We start from the raw sequence: 20,670 nt of genomic DNA on the forward strand, positions 1-20,670 counted from the left end.
TTGTTATAATGACGCTATTAATGGATTGAAATTGAAAATTAATAAATTTGTGCTTTTTATGCAGAATGCTCTAATCCCAAATTCTAGCCCTACGACTGGTTCTGCCACGATAAATCTGTTTGTTTCTAAGGTGCTTGGTGGCTCTCTTTTTCTCCGTTTGCTGTGGGGGGCTTAATACTATCACTACCCTTCTGCATTCTGTGAACTACGCAGGGCATGGATTTGCAAGCATTTGGAACTTCTGCCACATAATTTTCAGGTGGAACTCCAATTGGGAGAGAAAAGGGTAAATGCAGCCTGCTCTTTCTATGTAGGGGGCCCATTTCGTGGTGCATGCAAGTTTAATGGTGGGCTGTAACATTCAAGGCAGACACGTGGGGGACCTGTCTGGCCTAAGTGGGGAAAGGAACCATCAAATTCACTCAGCAGTGGAACTGACCTCAGAAAACCTCTCTGGCATGGGAGCACATGAATTCCAGAGCCATGGGCACACGGGGCACATGAATGCTTCACAGTCTGTTGTTTTTCTGCTGAATTCACATTTGGAAATATGCCCAGTTGCAAAGAGCACATACCTGCTTGTTTCCAAAGGAGTGCTAAAATAAATTAACAAGTCCTCAAAGAGGCAGGCCTTTTCATGGGTGTACTCGGGGGGGGGCAGTTGCCCCCCTAGAAGCAATAATAATAATAATAATTAATAAATGGCCATCGGCAGCCTAAAAGGAAAAAAAAACTCTCCTAAAAAAGCTCAACTACTGGTCTTTCTCCCCCTCCCAAAATCTCAATAACAATTGAGCTCTGCGGCTGACAGCTAGCCACTACACGTGTGTGTGTTGCACCAGCTGATCGTTGCAAGGGAGCTTGTGAAACTAAGTTCCCTTCCCTTGCATGTTGAGTAGTTCCTTTGCGAGGGCTGAAGTTCTAAAGGATCAAAACAAAGCGCTGCAATTGGAAGTTCAGAAGCTGCAGGCTCTCTTGTTTGAGCAGGTATGGCAGACAAATTGCTGCTAATAATACTATCTTTGTTCAGAAATGGTGGCGGCGCTTCCTGACTGAGGCAGCCCGTTCCAGGGGCGCCTCGGCCGGGAGAGGGAGGGCTCCCATGGCCAGGACACTTGCGATCAGACAAGACACCCAAGGTTGCTCGGGGTCCCTTTATTCTCTACCCCCCTCCAGGCCATAGGGGTTGGGTCTGCTAGGCTGCCCCCCCGCCGGCTGCTCTAACGGCCCCCACCGGATTCTTCCATTTGCATCTCGCACTCCATCCTCAAGCGTTGCTTTGGTGTCCCCCTTGCAACTGCTGATTTTGGAGTTCATGGGAACTACAGGGGAAAGAAGCAGTAGCCTAACTTTGCATGAGGCTGTTCAGGATCCATGCTTCCATATATCTGCATTCCTAAAAAAAATTTTTTTAAAGATTAATAGGACATTTTAAGTCTTCTAACTATCAAGAGGAAGTTGTGTGAAACTTATGGCTGTAAATAAAAAGAGATGCTTATTGCCATTTCTGTGGCGATTCTGTTCTGTTATAGCAGTTATAGACTTCTGAAAAATGCCTTAGGGCTCCTGCGTTCGAATCCTACTTGTGGCTTTCCCACAGGCATTTGGTTGGCCGCTGTGAGAACAGGATGCTGGAGTACATGGTCCTTGGGTCTGATCCAAGAAGCTCTTCAACAGCTTAGCACAGTTGGTTAGAGCACAGTGCTGATCACGCCAAGGTGGCAGGTTTGATTCCCATATGGGACAGCTGTATATTTCTGCATTGCAGGGGGTTGGACTAGATGACCATGTGGTCCCTTCCAATTCTACAATTCATTGCTGCATCTTTACATGTTGCACTTATTGTGAGGTATTTCAATGGAAAAAGTTATACCAGGACTATTCACACCTGGTAGCTTCATTATAAACCTTAAGGTATGAAGTTGAAGAAAGAAAGGTCCTTTCAACCAACTTCAGATGATAGACAGGTGCCATATACAGTATTGCTAGTTTCCATAAGGGCATTTCTACTACCCAAAGTATCTACCAGGAAATAAAGGATCTGGAAAGGTTCACCTCGCTCAGAGTTGCCAAGGCTGCATCACTTGGGCTGATAATACTCTTTAGTATTTCGTATCCATCTCTGAATAAACAACACAACAGGATGTCCTTTCAAACAACTGATGATAGAAATGAGCTAAGTTTCAACCATTTATTTAGACACTTTTGACTTACATAAATTTAAGGAGTGTTAAGTCTAAGGTCTGCTCGGCCAGGTGGAGTCGTCTGCCTCTCCGGAGCCCGCCGTGACCCGGGTGGCCCTGGTGCCCCAGGAGGGCGGCTGTCTCGGAGGAAGGTGAGCAGGAAAGACGGGGCGCAGGCCGGGCGGGAAGCTCTTGAGAACCGGCCATTCGCGGAATCCTCTGCGTCGGCGCCTCGCCCCTTGCAGATCAAGGGAATTAGGGTTGCCCTGTCCGGAAAAGGAGAGGATGGCGACATTGGCGAGGAAAGCGAGCAAAACTCAGTGCGCCAGTCGGGAGAGAAGCATCGGAACGGCAGAGCCAAGCATAAGAGCGGAGCTTCTAAAAACATTCGTTACTTCGCCTTCCCCGGCCTTTAGGGCTCCGCAGCAAGCTGTGCAAGATACTCTCGATCTCAGGGTTGCGGGTCGAGCTGCCCCACGTTGGGCAAGAGATTCTTTGCATTGCTTTGCATTCTTTGCATCGCAAGGGGTTGGACTAGATGACCCTCGTGCCCCCTTCCGGCTTTACAATGAAGAAAACAGGTGGGGGGGGGGGGGGAGGCAGCCTTCGCCCAGGCCTTATCCACGCGAAAGCGCAGCCCACGAAGAAGGCGCGCTTCGGCCTAGATGCTGAAGAAGACGCTTCGCCCCTCAGTTTGCCCTCAGGGGGGGAAGGCTGGCCTTGTAAACTCGGCCGCTCATTTTTTGCCCGCTGCCACCGACCCGAGGCTAAGAGAGGCGACGGCGCACGAGGTCGGCTGGCAGCCCCTTGGAGACTCGGCTGCCGCACGTGGGTTGTGTGTGAGCTGCCTGCTTGCGCCCGTTAATGGAGGGGGACGTGGGGCGGTTGTGGGGGATTCCTTCAGCCGCTGCCCGTTGGCGAGCTGAGGCGACGCTCTCCCTCCCGTCCCGCCAGCGTTCCAGAGGCGGCCGTTGGCCAGAGCGCGCGCGCTGACCGCGTGACGGCCTGTCCAGGGGGCAGCGGTAGCCCGGTCGCTAGGCAACAGCGAAGCGGTCACTGCCGGGGGTCGAGAGCGGCCGTTGGACGGAGCGCGTGTTTGGAGGGGCCGCCGTCGGCCAGGGCCCCCTTTCCTGGGCGCGACCACCATGGAGGCGATTAAGACCACGGCGGTGTTTCAGAGCGTGGACCCCTCGCTTAGGGCCTATTTCAAGAAACACTCCATACCCGACATCTATGAGGTAAAGGCGCCGCTGAAGGGTCGTTGGGCCACAGTGGCGACGAGCACGGGGTGTGTGTGTGTGAATGGGGAATTGCCGAGGGGGACTGGCTCCATTCCTCCTGCTCTGCTCTGAATTATTCACTCACCTCTGCTCCCGTTATACATACGCTAGTGATGCTGTGCTCCCTGGCTCATCCCGTCAGCCTAACCGACCTAAGTTTCAGTGCACACGTCGTCCAGGGACCCCGGGGTAACTTAAGAAGAACAAAGCTGGAACGAGAGAAGACGAACGGAACCCATATCATAAAAATGCTTTTGTTGCAGAAAACTGGCAGGATATAGAATATACAGTATAAATAATTTAGTTTTAGGGCAAGCACTGCAGTTTAGGAGATCTTTATTTGTCTTTTCACTAGGGTGTTGGGGGGTGGCATCATATAAAACTAATCCCGAGCATATTACTATACACACACACCCCTCTCACAAAGCTTCAGGTTGCATCATAAAGATACATCTACCTGTAAAAGCAATATAAAACCATTAAAATGTTACTATCAAAAGCTTTCGAGATAAGGGCTAGAACCCCAAACGTATTTATTATGGAGTAAGGCCCTTTGGGGCTTAGTTTTGGATCAACATCCATAGGATTACACTGAAATAAGGCAAAATGAGTCATCTTTTGAAAACTAGTTCTGTATAGTGTTTTGCCTAAAGGATAGACCCATTGAAAAAGTAGTCCCACTGAAATCCGTGGATTTGTGTAGGGTGGATATCACCCTCTGATATTAAACCTGCAATCCTAATACCACTTATCTGGGACTAAGCCCCATTTAATTCAGTAGGAATTACTTTTCAGTAAACATTATTAGAACTGCGCTGTAAGTTAGGTTTTGGAAAAGTGTTTATTCTCTGGCTTAAACTTTTCTAGGAATCTCTTTCCTTAGTTCTGTAAGTTTTCCTCAACTGCCATTCTATAATGCTTCAACCATATCATGTTATACTAATGCCTGGAGAAAATGTAATCTCAAGGGGAGATAGGGAATTATGGTAGACACTTGTCAATAATTGCCTTGCATTTTGATTATGCTTCCTTGGAGCATTGGAGTTTGGGAGCATTTTATATGCATCTGCCCCCACAAAAGGGGTGTTTTGGGTAGATTTCAGATATTCATGTTGAAATAAGATTCAGGTTAGACTAGTAGAAGAAGTTCTTCAATTTCTGAATTCCTATGTAGTAAGCCTTTTATTTTATTACATAAAGGGTATCCATTCATATTCTGCCAAACAGTAGAAACTTCTCCTGGACAATTCTGAAAGATGTTCTCGGCAGTGTTCCCCAACCTTGGGCCTCCAGATGTTTTTGGACTACAACTCCCATCATCCCTAGCTAGCAAGACCAGTGGTCAGGGATGATGGGAATTGTAGTCTGAAAACAGCTGGAGGCCCAAGGTTGGGAAACACTGCTCTAAGGTGTTAAGAGTAATATTGGGCACTAATTTGGATTACCAAGTCAAGTACCAATGAATTGTTGGGAAGATAGTATTTGTACATGTGATACAAGTAGGGATTTTTGTTATCACACCATGGACTCTGTAGTGCTGGCAAATAAACTGGCATATATAGGCAGAATCTGGGAAGACTAAAATAATTAATTTAATGCAGATGGAATTTGAAATTCAAGTAATATGGCTTGGGGCCAAAACAGGAAGATGTTAATTTTAAATTCTTCTTTTAAATTCAAAATACCATGTATTTTTAATCCATCAGAAAAAACAGCTTTCTGTTTAGTTACTCTCTTGAAAAGCCTCTTCAGTGTTAAAATCGAAATACAAAGTGTGTGAGCAGCGATATATTCTTATGAAAATATAAGAATACAGTACAAACCCAAGTGGGGTAATCTTATGTGATACCCAGTTTACATCTATTTGGGATTGGGTTCACATGACGAGGAGTAGCTAGGGAGAGAATAGGGAGTGCAGTTTGATATATAGGCAGTAGGTGGCAGTTACAGACTTAGGAGTACTACTGTACTTCGTTGTCAGACTTGAGCTTAAAGATGATGGGATAGGGAACTGGAAAGTATAACTAAAGAATTATGTGCTCTTGATTGAATAAGGTATGCTTTCTTCCAAAGGCTGATAGGTGGATCAGTTATTTTGTCACCAAACCAGAATGGAAGTTTAGAGCCAAGTTATAAGCTTGCTGTGTGTCTCCCCAAAGGTTGACTAAGATGTGGAGCGCATAACACAGACACAGTGCTCCCAACTCACCTTTCAGTTTTTGACCACATGATTTTGGCCACAGTTACCGGTAGTTGAGCACTTGACTGAGTTTTAGTTACGAGCTTGATGTTGTGCCTGTGGCAATGGGTAAAGATCAGGGATGGGGGCTTTCCCCAGCCAATAGTAGGTGAGTCCATGTGGATTTGGCCAGAGACAAAAGCAGGTAGCTCAATGGATGTGACTCTTACCTTTGGACAGAAGGAGGCATTCCAGCCACACATCACAGGTTTCTACCCACACAACTCTCCATCATTGATCCAGACATGCAAGAGGCATTATCACATTTCAAGGACACATTCCAAACAGGCAAAAACATTTGAGGCTGATACAGAGCAGAGCTGGTGGGAGATGTGACTGGGGAAGAAACTAAAAGCTGGATAGTGGGGCCTGGGGTGCTACATTTGGCCTCTCTCCAAGAAGAGAGTGTCCTAGCATTTAAAATCTCATCACTACTGTAGCTACTCTCCTTTTACAAGCTTGTGATTTTGCACTGGATTCCTCATACTGGCTCTAATTTTTTAAAAAAGCTTAACATTTCATGAAATGAAAAATATACCTTTCTTTGGTAATTGAAACGTTCAGTTTGTGAGAAAGGGTATATGCTAAATGTTTGTTTTTTAAAATGTGTTTTTTGTAACTGGTTAAAAATAGAAATAAAAGAAGAATTCCCAGAATGCTTAGATCCAGGTTTTGGGGAAAATACTCTTGGTGAAAGAGCCCCAGTAGAGATTTATAATTACAAAACATGCAGCAAAATAAAGCATAGAAATATAGACCTTTTAATCCAGCCAGATATAAAGCCAGGTATTATTATTATTATTATTATTATTATTATTATTATTATTATTATTATTTCCCTTTCTAATTTTCTTTCCCCTAGCTGTCAAAGGGACCACAGGTTTGGTAAATTAAAAATTGGTTTACTTATAAACTCTTTAAAGGTCAAATTTATGTGCTTTTTCCAAAGAGCAGCAAGGAAACACGCAGTACAATTCAGTACAATTCAGTTTCAAAATTGATAAATGTTTCTAAATTATTTGATAGAAACACAAATATGGCTTGCTTAAGCCATGTGGTCTGGGCTTGAAGTGATCAGCCCAGATGCCCTTTCTGGTTGGATTCACATGGTGGAAGAGACTTTTCTGCCAAGATATGGGGGTGGGACCTAGCTAAGTCTGTTTATTCCATGGCCTCAACCATTAACTAGAGCTAAGCATGCTGGTTATTTGAGGCTGATATTGATCCCACAAAAAGGACACGTCCAGTAAAAATTGAGTCATGATTAAAGAACACAATTTACAGACTAGCTTTTATAAATCAATGAAGCAGTCATCATGGAGCTGCATGTTAGTTGAAATCATTGTTGTTGTTTAGTCGTTTAGTAGTGTCCGACTCTTCATGACCCCATGGACCAGAGCACGCCAGGCACTCCTGTCTTCCACTGCCTCCCGCAGTTTGGTCAGACTCATGTTGGTAGCTTCGAGAACACTGTCCAACTATCTCGTCCTCTCTCGTCCCCTTCTCCTTGTGCCCTCAATCTTTCCCAACATCAGGGTCTTTTCCAGGGAGTCTTCTCTTCTCATGAGGTGGCCAAAGTATTGGAGCCTCAGCTTCAGGATCTGTCCTTCTAATGAGCAATCTGGGCTGATTTCCTTCAGAATGGATAGGTTTGATCTTCTTGCAGTCCATGGGACTCTCCAGAGTCTCCTCCAGCACCATAATTCAAAAGCATCAATTCTTCGGCAATCAGCCTTCTTTATGGTCCAGCTCTCACTGGACCATAAAAACATAGCTATCAACTATGTTTTCTTGTTTTCTTGTGAGGAATCCTATTCGGAATAAGGGAATTTCCCTTAAAGGGAAAAGTTGACAGCTATGCATAAAAATAGTTGAAATCATAGTGTAACTGATTTAGTTTGTATGATAACTTTGATGAGATGAGCTGGATGAGGGAACTCTTCTGAAGAAAGCAACTGTAAAATAAAGACGTTTTCATTTATTTACCATGAAATGGCTTGGAAAAATATTGTCTATTCAATTTAAATATGGACAAAATATTATTTTAAAAACTTTTATTTTACTTTTATTTTTTTTATTTGTACCCCACCAATCTGATTGGATTGCCCCAGCCACTCATAATGCTTTCAGAAGAATGTATAAAGGTAATAATATTTAAAAGTTTGTCTTATACTTTTATACAAGTATATTTGTTATCTTTATTACAATTCCAAATGTGGATTTTTCATTGCAGGCCCTGTTGTGTGGTCTACTAGCTATGCGTCCAGATGATCCACTCAGGTTTTTAGAAGAAAAGCTAAAAGAAGTAATGGAAAAAGGTCTATATAGTATTTTATGGTATGTATGATATTTTGTCTGTGTAGACTATAAATGGTGTGGCATGCTATAGAATACTGAAATGCGGGGAAATGTTATTTAGGGTTCAATCCTAAAGTGAGTGGGAATACAAAAGTTCTACAGCTTTATCCTACTCCCCTGCAGAGATGAAGTGAAGGCAGAGGAATGCTTTTCTGTTCTTTCTCTTTTGTGTTAATGTTTTTCTTACATTTTTCACTCTAATTGAAAACAAGTCCATGAGTTTGGGGTCGGAGAAACCCAGGATAGTAGTTCTGGTTAATTTCAGCATCCATGGGGAGACCACCTCTAGTTCTACTTCAAATCTCATTACTTCCATGGCAACCATAAGACAGTCTCAAGTTGCCAGTGCTCCCAACATACAAGACAGAACATATGTCATTGTTCTATATGGTGAGATGGTTGTCTGAATGTAGGGGGCATCTCTGTGACCATCATTGTCATGAGGTCAACTTCTAGGTGAGGTTTAGAATTTTGGCATCTACTTCCCCCTGCAGCACAGTCATACCCCTAGTTGCGTTAGGTTCATGTTGTGGATTTTCGGGTTGCGAACGTAGCAAACCCGGAAGTGTATAGAAGAGTTAGAATTGTCAAAACAATGGACTGTTTAAAATATATCAGCAGTAAAGTTGGATTTTTTGGAAAACAGTGTTTCCCATGATGTAGTAACATTTATTGTTTTTATTTCATTCCATAAATATTTAACAGTGGCTGCATTCATGTGTAGTGATATGCCAGACATTCTGGCTTATTGCAGTTTATTAGGAATAAGCAGTGTGCTGGTGAATGCTGCTTAATTGTTGCTCCTCTGGCAAGAGTCCAAGCAAACCAGGAAGCGTCATTATCTGTTGCTCCAGGGCTTCAGGCTGGTTAGGATGTAACAGAGGACCAAAGCTTTTAGGTTTGTCTATCCCAGTGTTTTTCAACCACTGTTCCGTGGCACACTAGTGTGCCGCGAGATGTTGCCTGGTGTGCCGTGGGAAAAATTGAAAAATTACTTTATATATAGTCAATATAGGCACAGAGTTAAATTTTTTAACATTTTCTAATGGTGGTGTGCCTCGTGATTTTTTTCATGAAACAAGTGTGCCTTTTCCCAAAAAAGGTTGAAAAACACTGGTCTATCCTACTCATATTCTTGATAAACAACAAAAGTTTGGCCTATAATTACATACAAATGTGACCAGTGTCTCTGTACACAACATTAAGTGTTAGTTACCTCAAAAATTGTTTTGGGCACTTCCAAACACACACTTTTAGGTTAGGATTCAGTCACATACTGGCAGAATCAGGTTGCACAAAATTGATTGGGTTCAGTTGCACAAGAAATTTGTTTCCCCTTGCCCCCCATTCAAACTGTTTACAAGGAAAATGACATGGGGGAATGCACTGGAAAGTGTGGGATAACACCATCTAATTGCAAATAAATTAAAATGAATGCTCAATAAATAGCCAACATCATCTAGTCTCCCTGCAAACAAATCAGAATGAATGCTCAATAAACAGATCATTTGGAAATCACCTTTAAAACTGTGGTTCACTAATATAATTTAATAGTGGTGCTATTAGTGTTAACAGAAAATGGAAACTGTTATGTAATCATGTGATGCATACAAAAAGTAATATTATTCTACATCCCACCCCAGGGACACGTGTATTGATCCAGACCTAAGTCTAACACTAAAAGCGATTTCAGATACATATTTACACACCCTTTTGGGACTGGATGATGATCAATTGGTAAGTATTACGGAACCTTTTTGGCTAACTTTGAGTGGAGTAAGAACAGTTGCTATCCCCAAATGTATTTTACAAAGAATTATACTTTTTTTTTATTCATACTCTGCTTTGTCTGAAAGTATCGAGGGGGAAAAGATCCCTACTCCCAAAGACCTCATAATATGAAGCAACAGTCCTTAACACAGCTACTCTGTACCCATTGAACTCAGAGGGACATCTGGATAAACATGATTAAGATTGTGCTGCCAGAAAATATGGCATAAGGAAATAATTTAATAAAATTTCAAGTTAAATCTTACAGTTGGTCCTCCAGATTGTTGGCATCCTTTTCATTTTAGGTTCTGAAAATGGATTTGCAATTGTAACACTAAAGCTAAAGCTAAAGAACCCCTGGACGATTAAGTCCAGTCAAACCTGACTATGGGGCGCAGTGCTTATCTTACTTCAGGCTGAGGGAGCCAGCGTTTGTCCGCAGACAGCTTTCTGGCCGATGTGGCCAGTACAGTTCCCCTGATGGACAAAAATGTGCCACCAATAATTTGGGCTTTCCGGTCCTCTTTTGGTACCTCATATGGACCTTTTGAGCACATCAATATTGTGGAGTGCAGTTTAACCCTTTCATAATCTCAACTAGAAGTAAGTGATTGGAGGGGAAAGCGTGCCCAAAAGAGAATAGAGGCAGATGGCTTTTATTTTTTGTTTTTGTAAAACAATCATGGGCAGACTCAGACTTTGGGATTCAACTTAGTTATTTTACTATAACTCTGAGATCCACCAACCAGAGCAAAATAGTGGCAGGAAAGAGGGCAGCATACTTTGAACTATAGGCAGGATGTTTCTGAGCAAACCCATTCTCAGCTTAGTCCAGGATTTTATTTTCTATACCAAAGCTAACTTCAAAGTCCTATCGCACAAAAATCTATTTCTATTCCACCCCACCCCACCCCGAAGCTTTTTTCATCTCAACCACCTAATTTAGAGGAGGGAAGCCTTTTTTGTGTCTATAGTTAAACAATTTGGAGTCTGAATCCTTGCTGATCTACTGCAAATTTCTCAAGAGATCTACCAGTAGATCCTGATCTACTTTATGCCCGCCTCTGGTGTAAAAGGTCAAGAAGTAACTACAGCAGTGGTTATTACTGTTGCAGAACTACAAATGCATAGGCTCATGAGTATTGTACTTCCTGAGACAATGAACTGCTTTAACAATTGCTGAATTTTCTTTTACTTCACAATCTAAATTATTTCAGATGCATTGGTTGCATTATTGTTTGATTTCATGCAGTCAGAATATTGTAACAGCTGACAATGGAAGTGAAGTTAGTTATAATTATCTGGAGAGTGGCTGAATCTGGTGTTCAATCTCTTAACAACAAATGTACAATTACATTTTACAATTAATTATATGACAATACCAACATAGAAAGTTTTGTTTATGTACATATTCTCCATTTTGATGCAATCTTATTTATGCAATTACATTTTAGATGACTGAGGATTTATGTGATAAAGCATGGGACTTTTATAGCATTAACTTAAAGAGAATGTGCTTTGAGTAAGTATTTGGTTACCTTTAGCTAGCATATAAAAACATTACCTGTACTTCATTTCCAATTCAACATGATTACATACTAAATAGACTATTTAGTACAAAGTCACATATTAGGTAGTCATGGCATTTTAAGAAAAATGTTAGAAAATATATATTGTTCTTTGGATTTGCTCCTTACATTTTGTTTGAATTAATATAGATATATACTTCCTATGAAATTACATGTTCCCATTTTCTTTCATTCAGGTAAAAACTTCATTAATATATTGTTTATTGTGGCTTAATAATTGCAGTGCCTGGATAGAGTATTGTACTATGAGGAAAATTTCTAGGGAAATTTTTCAGAGAAAGATGGCTTTTGCAAAACACTTCTATGAACAAAAACTATTAAAATTAAAGTTACAGCAGTGGAGCAACTGGGTGAATTTTCGCCATGAACAAACCAAAAGTAAGTCTATCACTAACAGGTGGCCAATTTGGTTACAACTATTTATGGTACTATCTCATATATCACAACAGGTGCTGCTTGGGCCTCTTGAACAGTACCATTAAATGTATTTTCAAAATGTGAGATTCATTTTGACATTGCAATTTGACTCTCTATAATTGGTTTTATTTGACTGCTACAAAGTCCCAAAAGCATATTTCATTTTTATTCATTACAGCTTGCCCAGGGTCATTCAAAAATTTATTAGTATAATTCTTTCCGCCCCCTTAAATGGTTCTTATATTTACTTTACTAGGCCAAAAAACTTTCTGTTACTTGACCTTAAAGATCTAGCTGCTTTTACTAGTAACTGTTTACTTATCCTACACTGTATATCAGGCAAAGTTTAAAGATGAGATTTCTATCAAATGACATCAGTTTTCTATATTTTATATTGTACAGATATGTATATATGTGTGTGAGTATTCCACACACACACAATCAGCATATGCAACAGAACATCTCTCCAAGCATCTTCACCAATATGATAAATATGATAAAACATTGGTTGAGTGAGAATACCACTGATATAAACCCTTCTTTCATATCTACGAGTATGAGTAGGCAAATTACAGTACTGTAAATCTGGAGCCATTTTGTTAAAAAAGAAGAAGGAAATAATATCTAATAATTATCCATTTTTCATAAATTTCCTTTGAAGCCTGGTTCAGATTATCAAATTAGCCATCTTTATTATAGTTAGTTAAATAAAACAGGCCAGATAAACAGATAAAAGTGGTTTGCTCAGGGTTGCTAATGGAATGCCTGTGGGCACCATGGTGTCCTTGGACTCCTCTTCGTACCTGCCAAGGCCCCTTCTACTATTTTTTTTTTAAAATTGTGTTTATTTGACTGTTTATTTGTTGGGCGTTGCCTGCTTTTGGGGGAGACGTGGCCTGCTTATTTTTGGTTCCGTTTATTTGTTTCTGAGTATATTTATGTCTTTTGCCTGGTTATTTGTGAGTGGATGGGTTCTGAACATCACCAGTTTTTTTTGTCCGTGAAATGGATATTTTAGAATTCCCACAACATCCCCCAAACTCGAAAAGTTTGGAGACTGCTGGTTCAGATCACTATCTGAACCAGCTTTGAAAGTCAACCAACTTCCTTGCTTCAGTCAAAAGGTAATGGAAATTATTGCTTGTTAATAAAGTTCCTGCTTTTCCATTTATGTTGCTTATCCAGCAGCAGCAAGGAGGCTTGGGAATGTCTTTGATTGCAGTTTACAGATGATTGTCTTAAAGGCTTGGCGAAAACAAACTGGCTTTACTAAAAAGGCTAAAAAATACACTGAGGTATGTTTTCTATGATGTTTTGATTACCTCTGTGCTCTTCCAATACATGTTTTAGAAATTCATGTAATTTACTACATTTTGCCAGCTGCTCTGATCTGAGTGGGTATGCACAGTGCAAAGTATGTAATTAAAAATGCAAGTGAGCAAATACTGATTCATTTCCATAGAAACTACGTGCCTCATGACTGCCCAGTAGTCCTTAGATTAGGAGATTTACAGGTTGAGCACAGATGGGGCAGTTGACACAGGAAAAATTTGGCCACCATGATATCTCATTCTGAAACCACTTTGTTTTGCTATAAGACCATGCAGCAGGGTTTACTACTCTTCGGTTCTGTACTAGTCTACAAAACTGGAAGGGTGGAAGATTTAATTTGGCTTAAAAAGTTGGCTAACCCTAACCCTTCACAGTTTCAAAGTTGTAAATAAAAATAGTTTGGGTTTGCTGTGCCCATGTGTTTTAATGTGAAGGCCTTTTTCCCAGTGCAAATTGAGAGATATGACAACTAATGGGATCCAAGCTGTAGTGGAAGTAACAGCTTCAAAAAAGCGATTTTCCTCAGGACCACAGTAGGGGAGGAAAGTTACATTTATCTTTGAGGCCTGCTCTGTGCCCATTAATTATCACCTCCCTTAACTGATGCAATTTACATTTTTAAAAATTCATGTTAGATGGAAAGACAAATTTAAAGTCTCATGTAGTTTGAGAACTGATTTCTCACATTTGTCAAAACCAGACTGTAGTTTGTATAAAGAAAATGTTAACTTTGTTGTCCTTTATGTGTACATTTGGCAGCAAATAGTAGAAGAGTCTGAGGATTTTCTTAGTGTTGACTATCATGCTGAAAAACGTGAAAAACGTGAAAAGCATGAAAAACAGGAAAAACAGGAAAAAGAAAAAAGTCACTCTTTAAGACATTCGCATGAAGAGCATATACCAGTACCACATGTAAAAGGCAAAGATCATATGGCAAAACTGCCAGAAAGAGCAGTGGCCCAGGTTAGTAAGCACAATTTAATACCGGTAGGTTTAATAGGTTTAATTCAAGCTTCTCTGAAGGCTCAGTTATGTCCACAAGGGAGAAGCCTGAAGGCAGCAAAAGGCACAAAATTGACTAGCAGATACCAACTTCCTACTGCAGATATGGTAGGTTTGCCAGAACCTGGAAAAGTGCAGGGCAGGAGCTTTGATAAAAGTTGTGGAGCCATTTGAGTCCCAATTAGTGGAGCCTCAGACATAGTTCTTTTTATCTGTTATGGACACTCTCCAGTTAGAATGTTCTATCTGCATTATTAAGTTTTTAAACAGCACTAAGCTGCCACTTATGTATACTTTATCCCAAAGCAGCAGGTAGGGTGGGGAGTGAAATGAACATATATATTTCCTACTGTTCATTGGGTTTCTCGATGGCAAGCATGCACCCTGTGCACTCCCACCAGGTTGGAGAGGTGGAAGCGACCCCTGCTCAAGGTGGGGGGGGGGGGTCATTGAGACAGAGGAATCCCTTCAAGTGTTGATCTTGTGGAGAGAATGTGAGTTGGGGTGGTTGGGGGAGGGATATTCACTGTAAAATGACAAGAGGTGAATCACTCAAAATAGTTACCATAAATGTCATAGGATTAGATATTCTAGTCACACTTTAGAGTGATCAGACATCTGAAAAAGGAATACTCGGATACAGTGCTGCTCCAAAAGACACATCAGTGGTGGGAGAAACCCAATGCAGTGATTGGAAATGGGCATGGGTTGCAGAGCAGCTATATTTGCAGCAGCAGCTGCTATATTTTTTGACCAGGAGAAATCTAAAAGCTAAAGATGAACAACGGACAAGTTTTAAGCTTAAGTAATGCTTTGCATGTTACTGTGTTTTTGTGTTTTGAAATTAGATCTTCCATTATTTAACTATAATTGATTTGGCAAGATGCGCTCAAGTTAGCCGAAATTGGAAAGCAATGACACAAATGGGTTCAGTATGGAGTAATGTAAGTACAGATGCTTGAAACCAAGATTTAGTACCAATTTTAAAAAAATGAATTGAAGAGAAAACCCAATAAATAATGGTTCTCCTTGTTAAATTAGCCTATTGTCCTTCAAATTTAATAGTGCTGTCAGAGAATAGTTATGTATCATATGATAATGATTGCTTTGGCTAGAATTGTTGCACAGACGCAATTTACTTATAGCCTCTTTTTTAAACATACTTATTTTGGATAGAGATAAACTAATTTTGATTTGGCTATCTAATATTCCAATTACAATTAATCAGAAATTGTATTTCCCATATGTTTGAGGGATTAATGTTAATTAAATTGATGGCAAAGTTTTAGAGTCTAAGGGCCCCTTTTGTTCATGAAAAAGGGCTTCGATCCAACAGAGGCTGGAGGTAGATTTTCACCAATTCTCCCTTCCCCATGCAGCCTCCCATGCCTTTTCCACGGCTGTTCAGACAGGAGTGTCAGGGGAAAGCATGGGGTCTGAGCCCAAAATCTTTTGTGCAGAACCCTAGATCTCAGTCAAGGGGTGGGGGGGACCGTTGCTGTCACAGAACCAGCTGCTTTCTTCAAGCTTATAACTAAGCTAAGCTGCTTCTTTAGGTGGCTGCTTAGCTGTGCTCAGTAGCTAGGCTGCCAAGCACTTTGGAAATTGGGGCCAGAATGTTTAATGGAAATGACACCGAGTGCAGCTGACTTGGAGTAGTGACTCAGCTTTGTTTTAAATTAAGACGAAATCAAATCTTGTGACAATCTCATCGAAAGATTACACCCAACCCCCCAAAAAGTACTATCCCAATGTGCCATAATATTGCAGGCCGAAAACTTTACCCCAGTACTAGGCATTTGTAGGCATATGAAGCACATAATTTCTTCCTCTGTATTGGGAAGATTTCTAGATTTAGCATAGATATTGTCCCGTACATCTCTACCCATATCCTGTTATCACTGGACTTCAATGTATTTTCATTTGATTCTCCTGAACTACTCACCTTCCAGAAGTGAAACATTTGTTTGTATTTTTAGGATGACAGATTTAATGAACCTTAACATTTGGAACTCTTCATTGTTAATTATATTGGAATCTATTTTCTATTTAGATTAATTTTTCTGCAGTAAAAGACAAGATTAAAGATAACATAGCCGGAAATATTTTGCTGAAGTGGCATACTAATGTGCTGAATTTGAATCTGCGTGGTTGTGCTACTCTTTATTGGTTTACTTTTAAAAATATTGGTAAGCATTTTATTAAATATCTGATTTCTTTTAGTTGTCTTGCTGTTTATGTGTCCATCTTTTTGAAATACAGTGGTGCCCCGCTAGAGGAATGCCTCGCTGGACGAAAAACTCGCTAGACGAACGGCATTCGCTAGCGGAAGGCTGCCCCGCAGGACGAAAAAGTCAATGGGGCTGCCTCGCAAGACGAATTTTTTTTTTTTAAGCGAAAACTAGCGGTTTGCATTGGTGAATCGCAAGACGAAAAAATCGCTCTACGAAGATTAATAATAGGTTTACAATTATTCACATACTTTGAGGTCCCAAATGAAGTTCCCAGATGAGGGTTATCCTTTTGTAACTGGCAAGGGGGTAAGGAGAAGGAACCAAGGTAGGCCAGCACTGCTGGAGATCACTCAGCTTGAGACTTGTGAGACAACCACACTGTCAGCTGCAGATGCTTCAGCCAGCCATCTCAGTGTTGGTTGGCCTGGAGAATTGGTAGCAAGGGCAAAGTTCAGAATTCCTCTCTGGTATGTAGATAGAGTACCATAAATAATCCAAGTGAAGGCTCAGTATTTGTTTTTCTTCCCACCTGACAATCTTGCCCAGTTTTGGGTTTTTGCTGTCCTTGTAGCAAATTCTTCTTCTTATATTCTGTGGTTGTTTGTGGGGGTTTATTTTTACATTTTCAGATCTCATAACTAGATTGGACCTCAGACTGGAACCATAGTTAAGAGTAAGCAGAGGTGAATGCCAAACAAAATTCCATGGGACTTTCTTAAGAAGCCCTGGGGATAAGGACTTACGGGATAGTAGTTCCTATGTTCACTAGATAGGTTGGCAGCCAACTGCACCTCCAAGTTATTTACTGCAGGCAGCTTAAGTCATATCCTCCGATTCCTCTGAGAATATAAGAAGGCTGCTATTAAACAGACCATCAGCACCATCTAAATAGCTAGCATGGGTTGGTCTCTTAGGGCTGTGTAGCTCACTATGGAGGGCCAACATGGGAGAGCAGGGTGGTCCTCCCACTGGAGAAGGATGAAGATTGACCCTGCCTACATGTTCTAGACATTGTAGTCAAGGTTGAGACAAGGTAGGAACAGGACACACAAGTCTGAAACAGAAAACACTGCCTATAGCTTCCATAGATTTATCATTACATGAACACACAAATGTGTTCTGGAGGTTCCCCCAAACTTCTGGAGCGAATTGGGGAGGCGCATGGGGAGGCAGGGAGTTCAATTGCACAAGTGAAAATCCTTGCACTGATACAAGTTAGCTGTATACTACTCGTTGTTTTCAGTTCCTCTTAAAGATTGTCCTGCACACTTTAATTTTTCCATCCTCTGTGCAATCAGCTGGAAAGTAGACCATAGTACCACTCATTGTATCTCTTGTTCAGTGGTTTTGATCTGCATGATGCTAATAGCAGGCTCATTACACAGCATAAAGCTGCTAGAAGCTTGTTTCATGGACACTAAAGTAAATTACCAGATTTTTTATTTATTAAAATTTGAAGACTGTGCTGCTGAATGAACACACTCCATTCTACTCTGCCTTGAGCCCAAGTATTTTCTTTTTTCCTTGGTTTCTCTTGTTGCAAACCTTTGTTCTGTCTTAGGCTTTCTGTACCTACAGTCTTTCTTTTTGGTTCATTGGAAATTTTACAGTACGTTTCAACTCTTTGGAGCTTTTGAGTTGAATCAGTCTTCCTTTCACATTATTGGAAAAATAATGAAGGTAATTCAGGTGCTATGGCCTTTTTGTTATTGTTCTGGAAGACACACATTTTAAAATTAAGGTTCTATGATGATGAAATGTTAACCAAAACAATATAATATTACAAATCATTATACGTACCCCTGCGTTTAAGACTATAATGCAGATGGATACAGTGCAATATTTGTTTCAAGTTTAATATATGAGTATGATAAAATTTGTATCTGAAAAGTTTAAAAATACTTGGACATGTAAATCATTTTATTCTTTGTGTAGCTGAGAATTGTGCATCCTCCCCTTTCCCTTGATGATTACGTTTTTGTCCCAATAAACTGTATCATGGCTCAATTGAGGTAGGTTAATAATAATAATAATAATAATAATAATAATAATAATAATAATAATACAGTAATAATAATAATTTAGGAACAAAGCAAAACATTTCCCTATTTTAAGTTATTTTTCAGATTTCATTTTGAGACACTACCACCACTAGTACTACTGCTACAATTCAGGTCTATATACCCTTTTTGAGGTTCCCACTTTCTTGTGCATATTTTAATTAAATATTCATCCATGAAGTAGAGCTAGTTATCTTTTCAAAGCTATTTCTCATGCTAAATTACAGTTTCTGGACTTTTCTTTGGCTGATTAAGAAGAAGAATTATATTTACCAATTTAGCCATGGATCTTTCTAGTAAATAGAAAATGCACTGCAGCTTTAACACAATTTCCTGCTCTAGCAATTCTATGGGGCCATTCAGGATTCACTCATTTTTCTATTTCAGCAGTTTTAGACTTTGTTAGCCACTGAAGTAACACTTGATTCCCCTGGAAATTGTTTGGCTTTTGGGCTGCAGCTTCAAATGTCAACCATTAGGTCCCTTCCACTTTTCTTTTTCTCTGTAATGTTGCAGATTCTCTTCCTGCAGCAGCTGGCTCCAAGTGGCCTGTAAATCCAGCCACCCCCACCCCCAGCGACAACAGCTGTGTTATTCTGAGTCCATTATCTGCCTTGTCATAACTAAGAGCGTTTACGGGGGGGGGGGGGATTATAACGGATATTTAAAGTGAGGAATTTTGTAAGTTTCGACTTTTAAAATTTATCCAGGCACCTGCATCTTACTTTGGACTCACAGGAAGGTCTTTCCCTCTCAGTAGTCAGTTCTTCAATACTTGAGATCACTGTACGAAATAATGCTGTGGCTGCAATCCTGTGTCACATATCTAGGAGTATACCCCACTGAACTCATGGGGACTTCTGAATATATGTGTATAGGATTACAGTGTAAAGGAATAAAAGTAAAAAAAAACAACAGGAGGCGTTCCTGGACAACTTTACAGAAAATTTAAAGGTAAGTTGCCAGCTTTCCATCTTATTTCATTTTAATTTGGAGCAGGGAGGGAGGGAGTGTAAGTGTACACACACGACCCTAGCTAACTATTCCCTCTTCCTGCCATAGCTCCTTGTGTCCCACCCACCCGAAGGTGTTCCTGAAGGACTGAGGATCCTCCAGAGCAATATTCCAGGGGCTATAGCTTTAAAGATAAATCAGCCCCAAGTATATTTCATGTAGGCTCTTTGGATTCCAGAAAATGATTTTCAAGCCAAATAACACATGTGAAGCTTTAGGGTTATTGGAGGAGTGTTTTCAGTATGTGAAGCTCTGCTAGAGTTTACAAGCAGCTTTTTTCAATTCAAAGCATTCTTGCAGCTATGGTTTTCTTAATAGTTTGAGAACTATTAAGTAGTGTAGTATGAGGCTACAGATCATGCCTTGATCGTTTCATTGATGTAGGAAAGCTAGTGGATTTTCCCTGAATCTGAATTTACACCTTTGGTTTGTCAGTCACCAGTTTTGTACTGTGGGGCAAATGTCATGACTGACCAGTACTGGTGTACATTTTTCCTCTGCAGAGAACATTAGAATTTCAATATTTTCCTTCTTTTTACAAATCAGTAATCTTGTTTATTTATTTCATTGCTAGCCCTCTTTTCTTCCAAGGTCCACAAGGTGGCGCACATTGTTATCCCCCTTCCTATTTTAACCTCACAACAACCCTATGATACAGATTAGTCTGGATTGCACCCTTCTGACACCCTACATCAAATAGGGTGGTTTTGAGATTTTTTTGTCACAATCTTTCATTACCTTGGGGAAGCTCTGCCATTCCATGCCAAAACACGTCCTATGTTAGGAGCACATCAGCTGAAGATACTCCATTTGTGTCTGTAGAACATCTGATTTATTTTCTTTTTATGTGATTGTTTATCACCTTCTGAACCAAACCATTCTGAAAACCCGAAACCCAAAACTGAGTAGTATTATGTCTAAGTAGGCTCAGGTCTCATTCACCTGCTTTAACCCTTCTACTATCTCTCTTTGGTGATCACTCGTAGCTGAGTAAGATTGTCTTCCATAAACACGGTTTTAACAATGAGTCCATAAGTGACTGTGGAGGCCAATTCTGGATCCACATGTCCTTCCACAGTGGGGACATAGGTTTCCTGGTGGGAGTTGATCACGGTGTGGATTTGCCAAGCGTGCCTTCTTCTTAGCATGTTTCTGCCTTGCGTCCTGAGTTCGAGTGTCTTCAAAGCCCATG

At 40.6% G+C, this 20,670-nt stretch overlaps 1 protein-coding gene across 1 annotated transcript in view; it reads left to right on the plus strand.

The window, feature by feature from the left end:
* Window positions 1-3,328: 3,328 nt before the first annotated feature.
* Window positions 3,329-20,670, plus strand: part of FBXL13 (F-box and leucine rich repeat protein 13) — a 61,074-nt gene continuing 43,732 nt past the window's right edge. Inside the window, exons 1-9 of the mRNA XM_033161393.1 lie at window positions 3,329-3,421; window positions 7,936-8,039; window positions 9,704-9,797; window positions 11,285-11,352; window positions 11,643-11,797; window positions 13,022-13,131; window positions 13,928-14,131; window positions 15,019-15,114; window positions 16,224-16,359. Coding sequence (XP_033017284.1) covers window positions 3,329-3,421; window positions 7,936-8,039; window positions 9,704-9,797; window positions 11,285-11,352; window positions 11,643-11,797; window positions 13,022-13,131; window positions 13,928-14,131; window positions 15,019-15,114; window positions 16,224-16,359 — 1,060 coding nt within the window. The remainder of the gene's footprint in view (window positions 3,422-7,935; window positions 8,040-9,703; window positions 9,798-11,284; window positions 11,353-11,642; window positions 11,798-13,021; window positions 13,132-13,927; window positions 14,132-15,018; window positions 15,115-16,223; window positions 16,360-20,670) is intronic.

Source organism: Lacerta agilis, chromosome 10 (genome assembly GCF_009819535.1).
Source record: "Lacerta agilis isolate rLacAgi1 chromosome 10, rLacAgi1.pri, whole genome shotgun sequence".
Classification (NCBI taxonomy): domain Eukaryota; kingdom Metazoa; phylum Chordata; class Lepidosauria; order Squamata; family Lacertidae; genus Lacerta; species Lacerta agilis.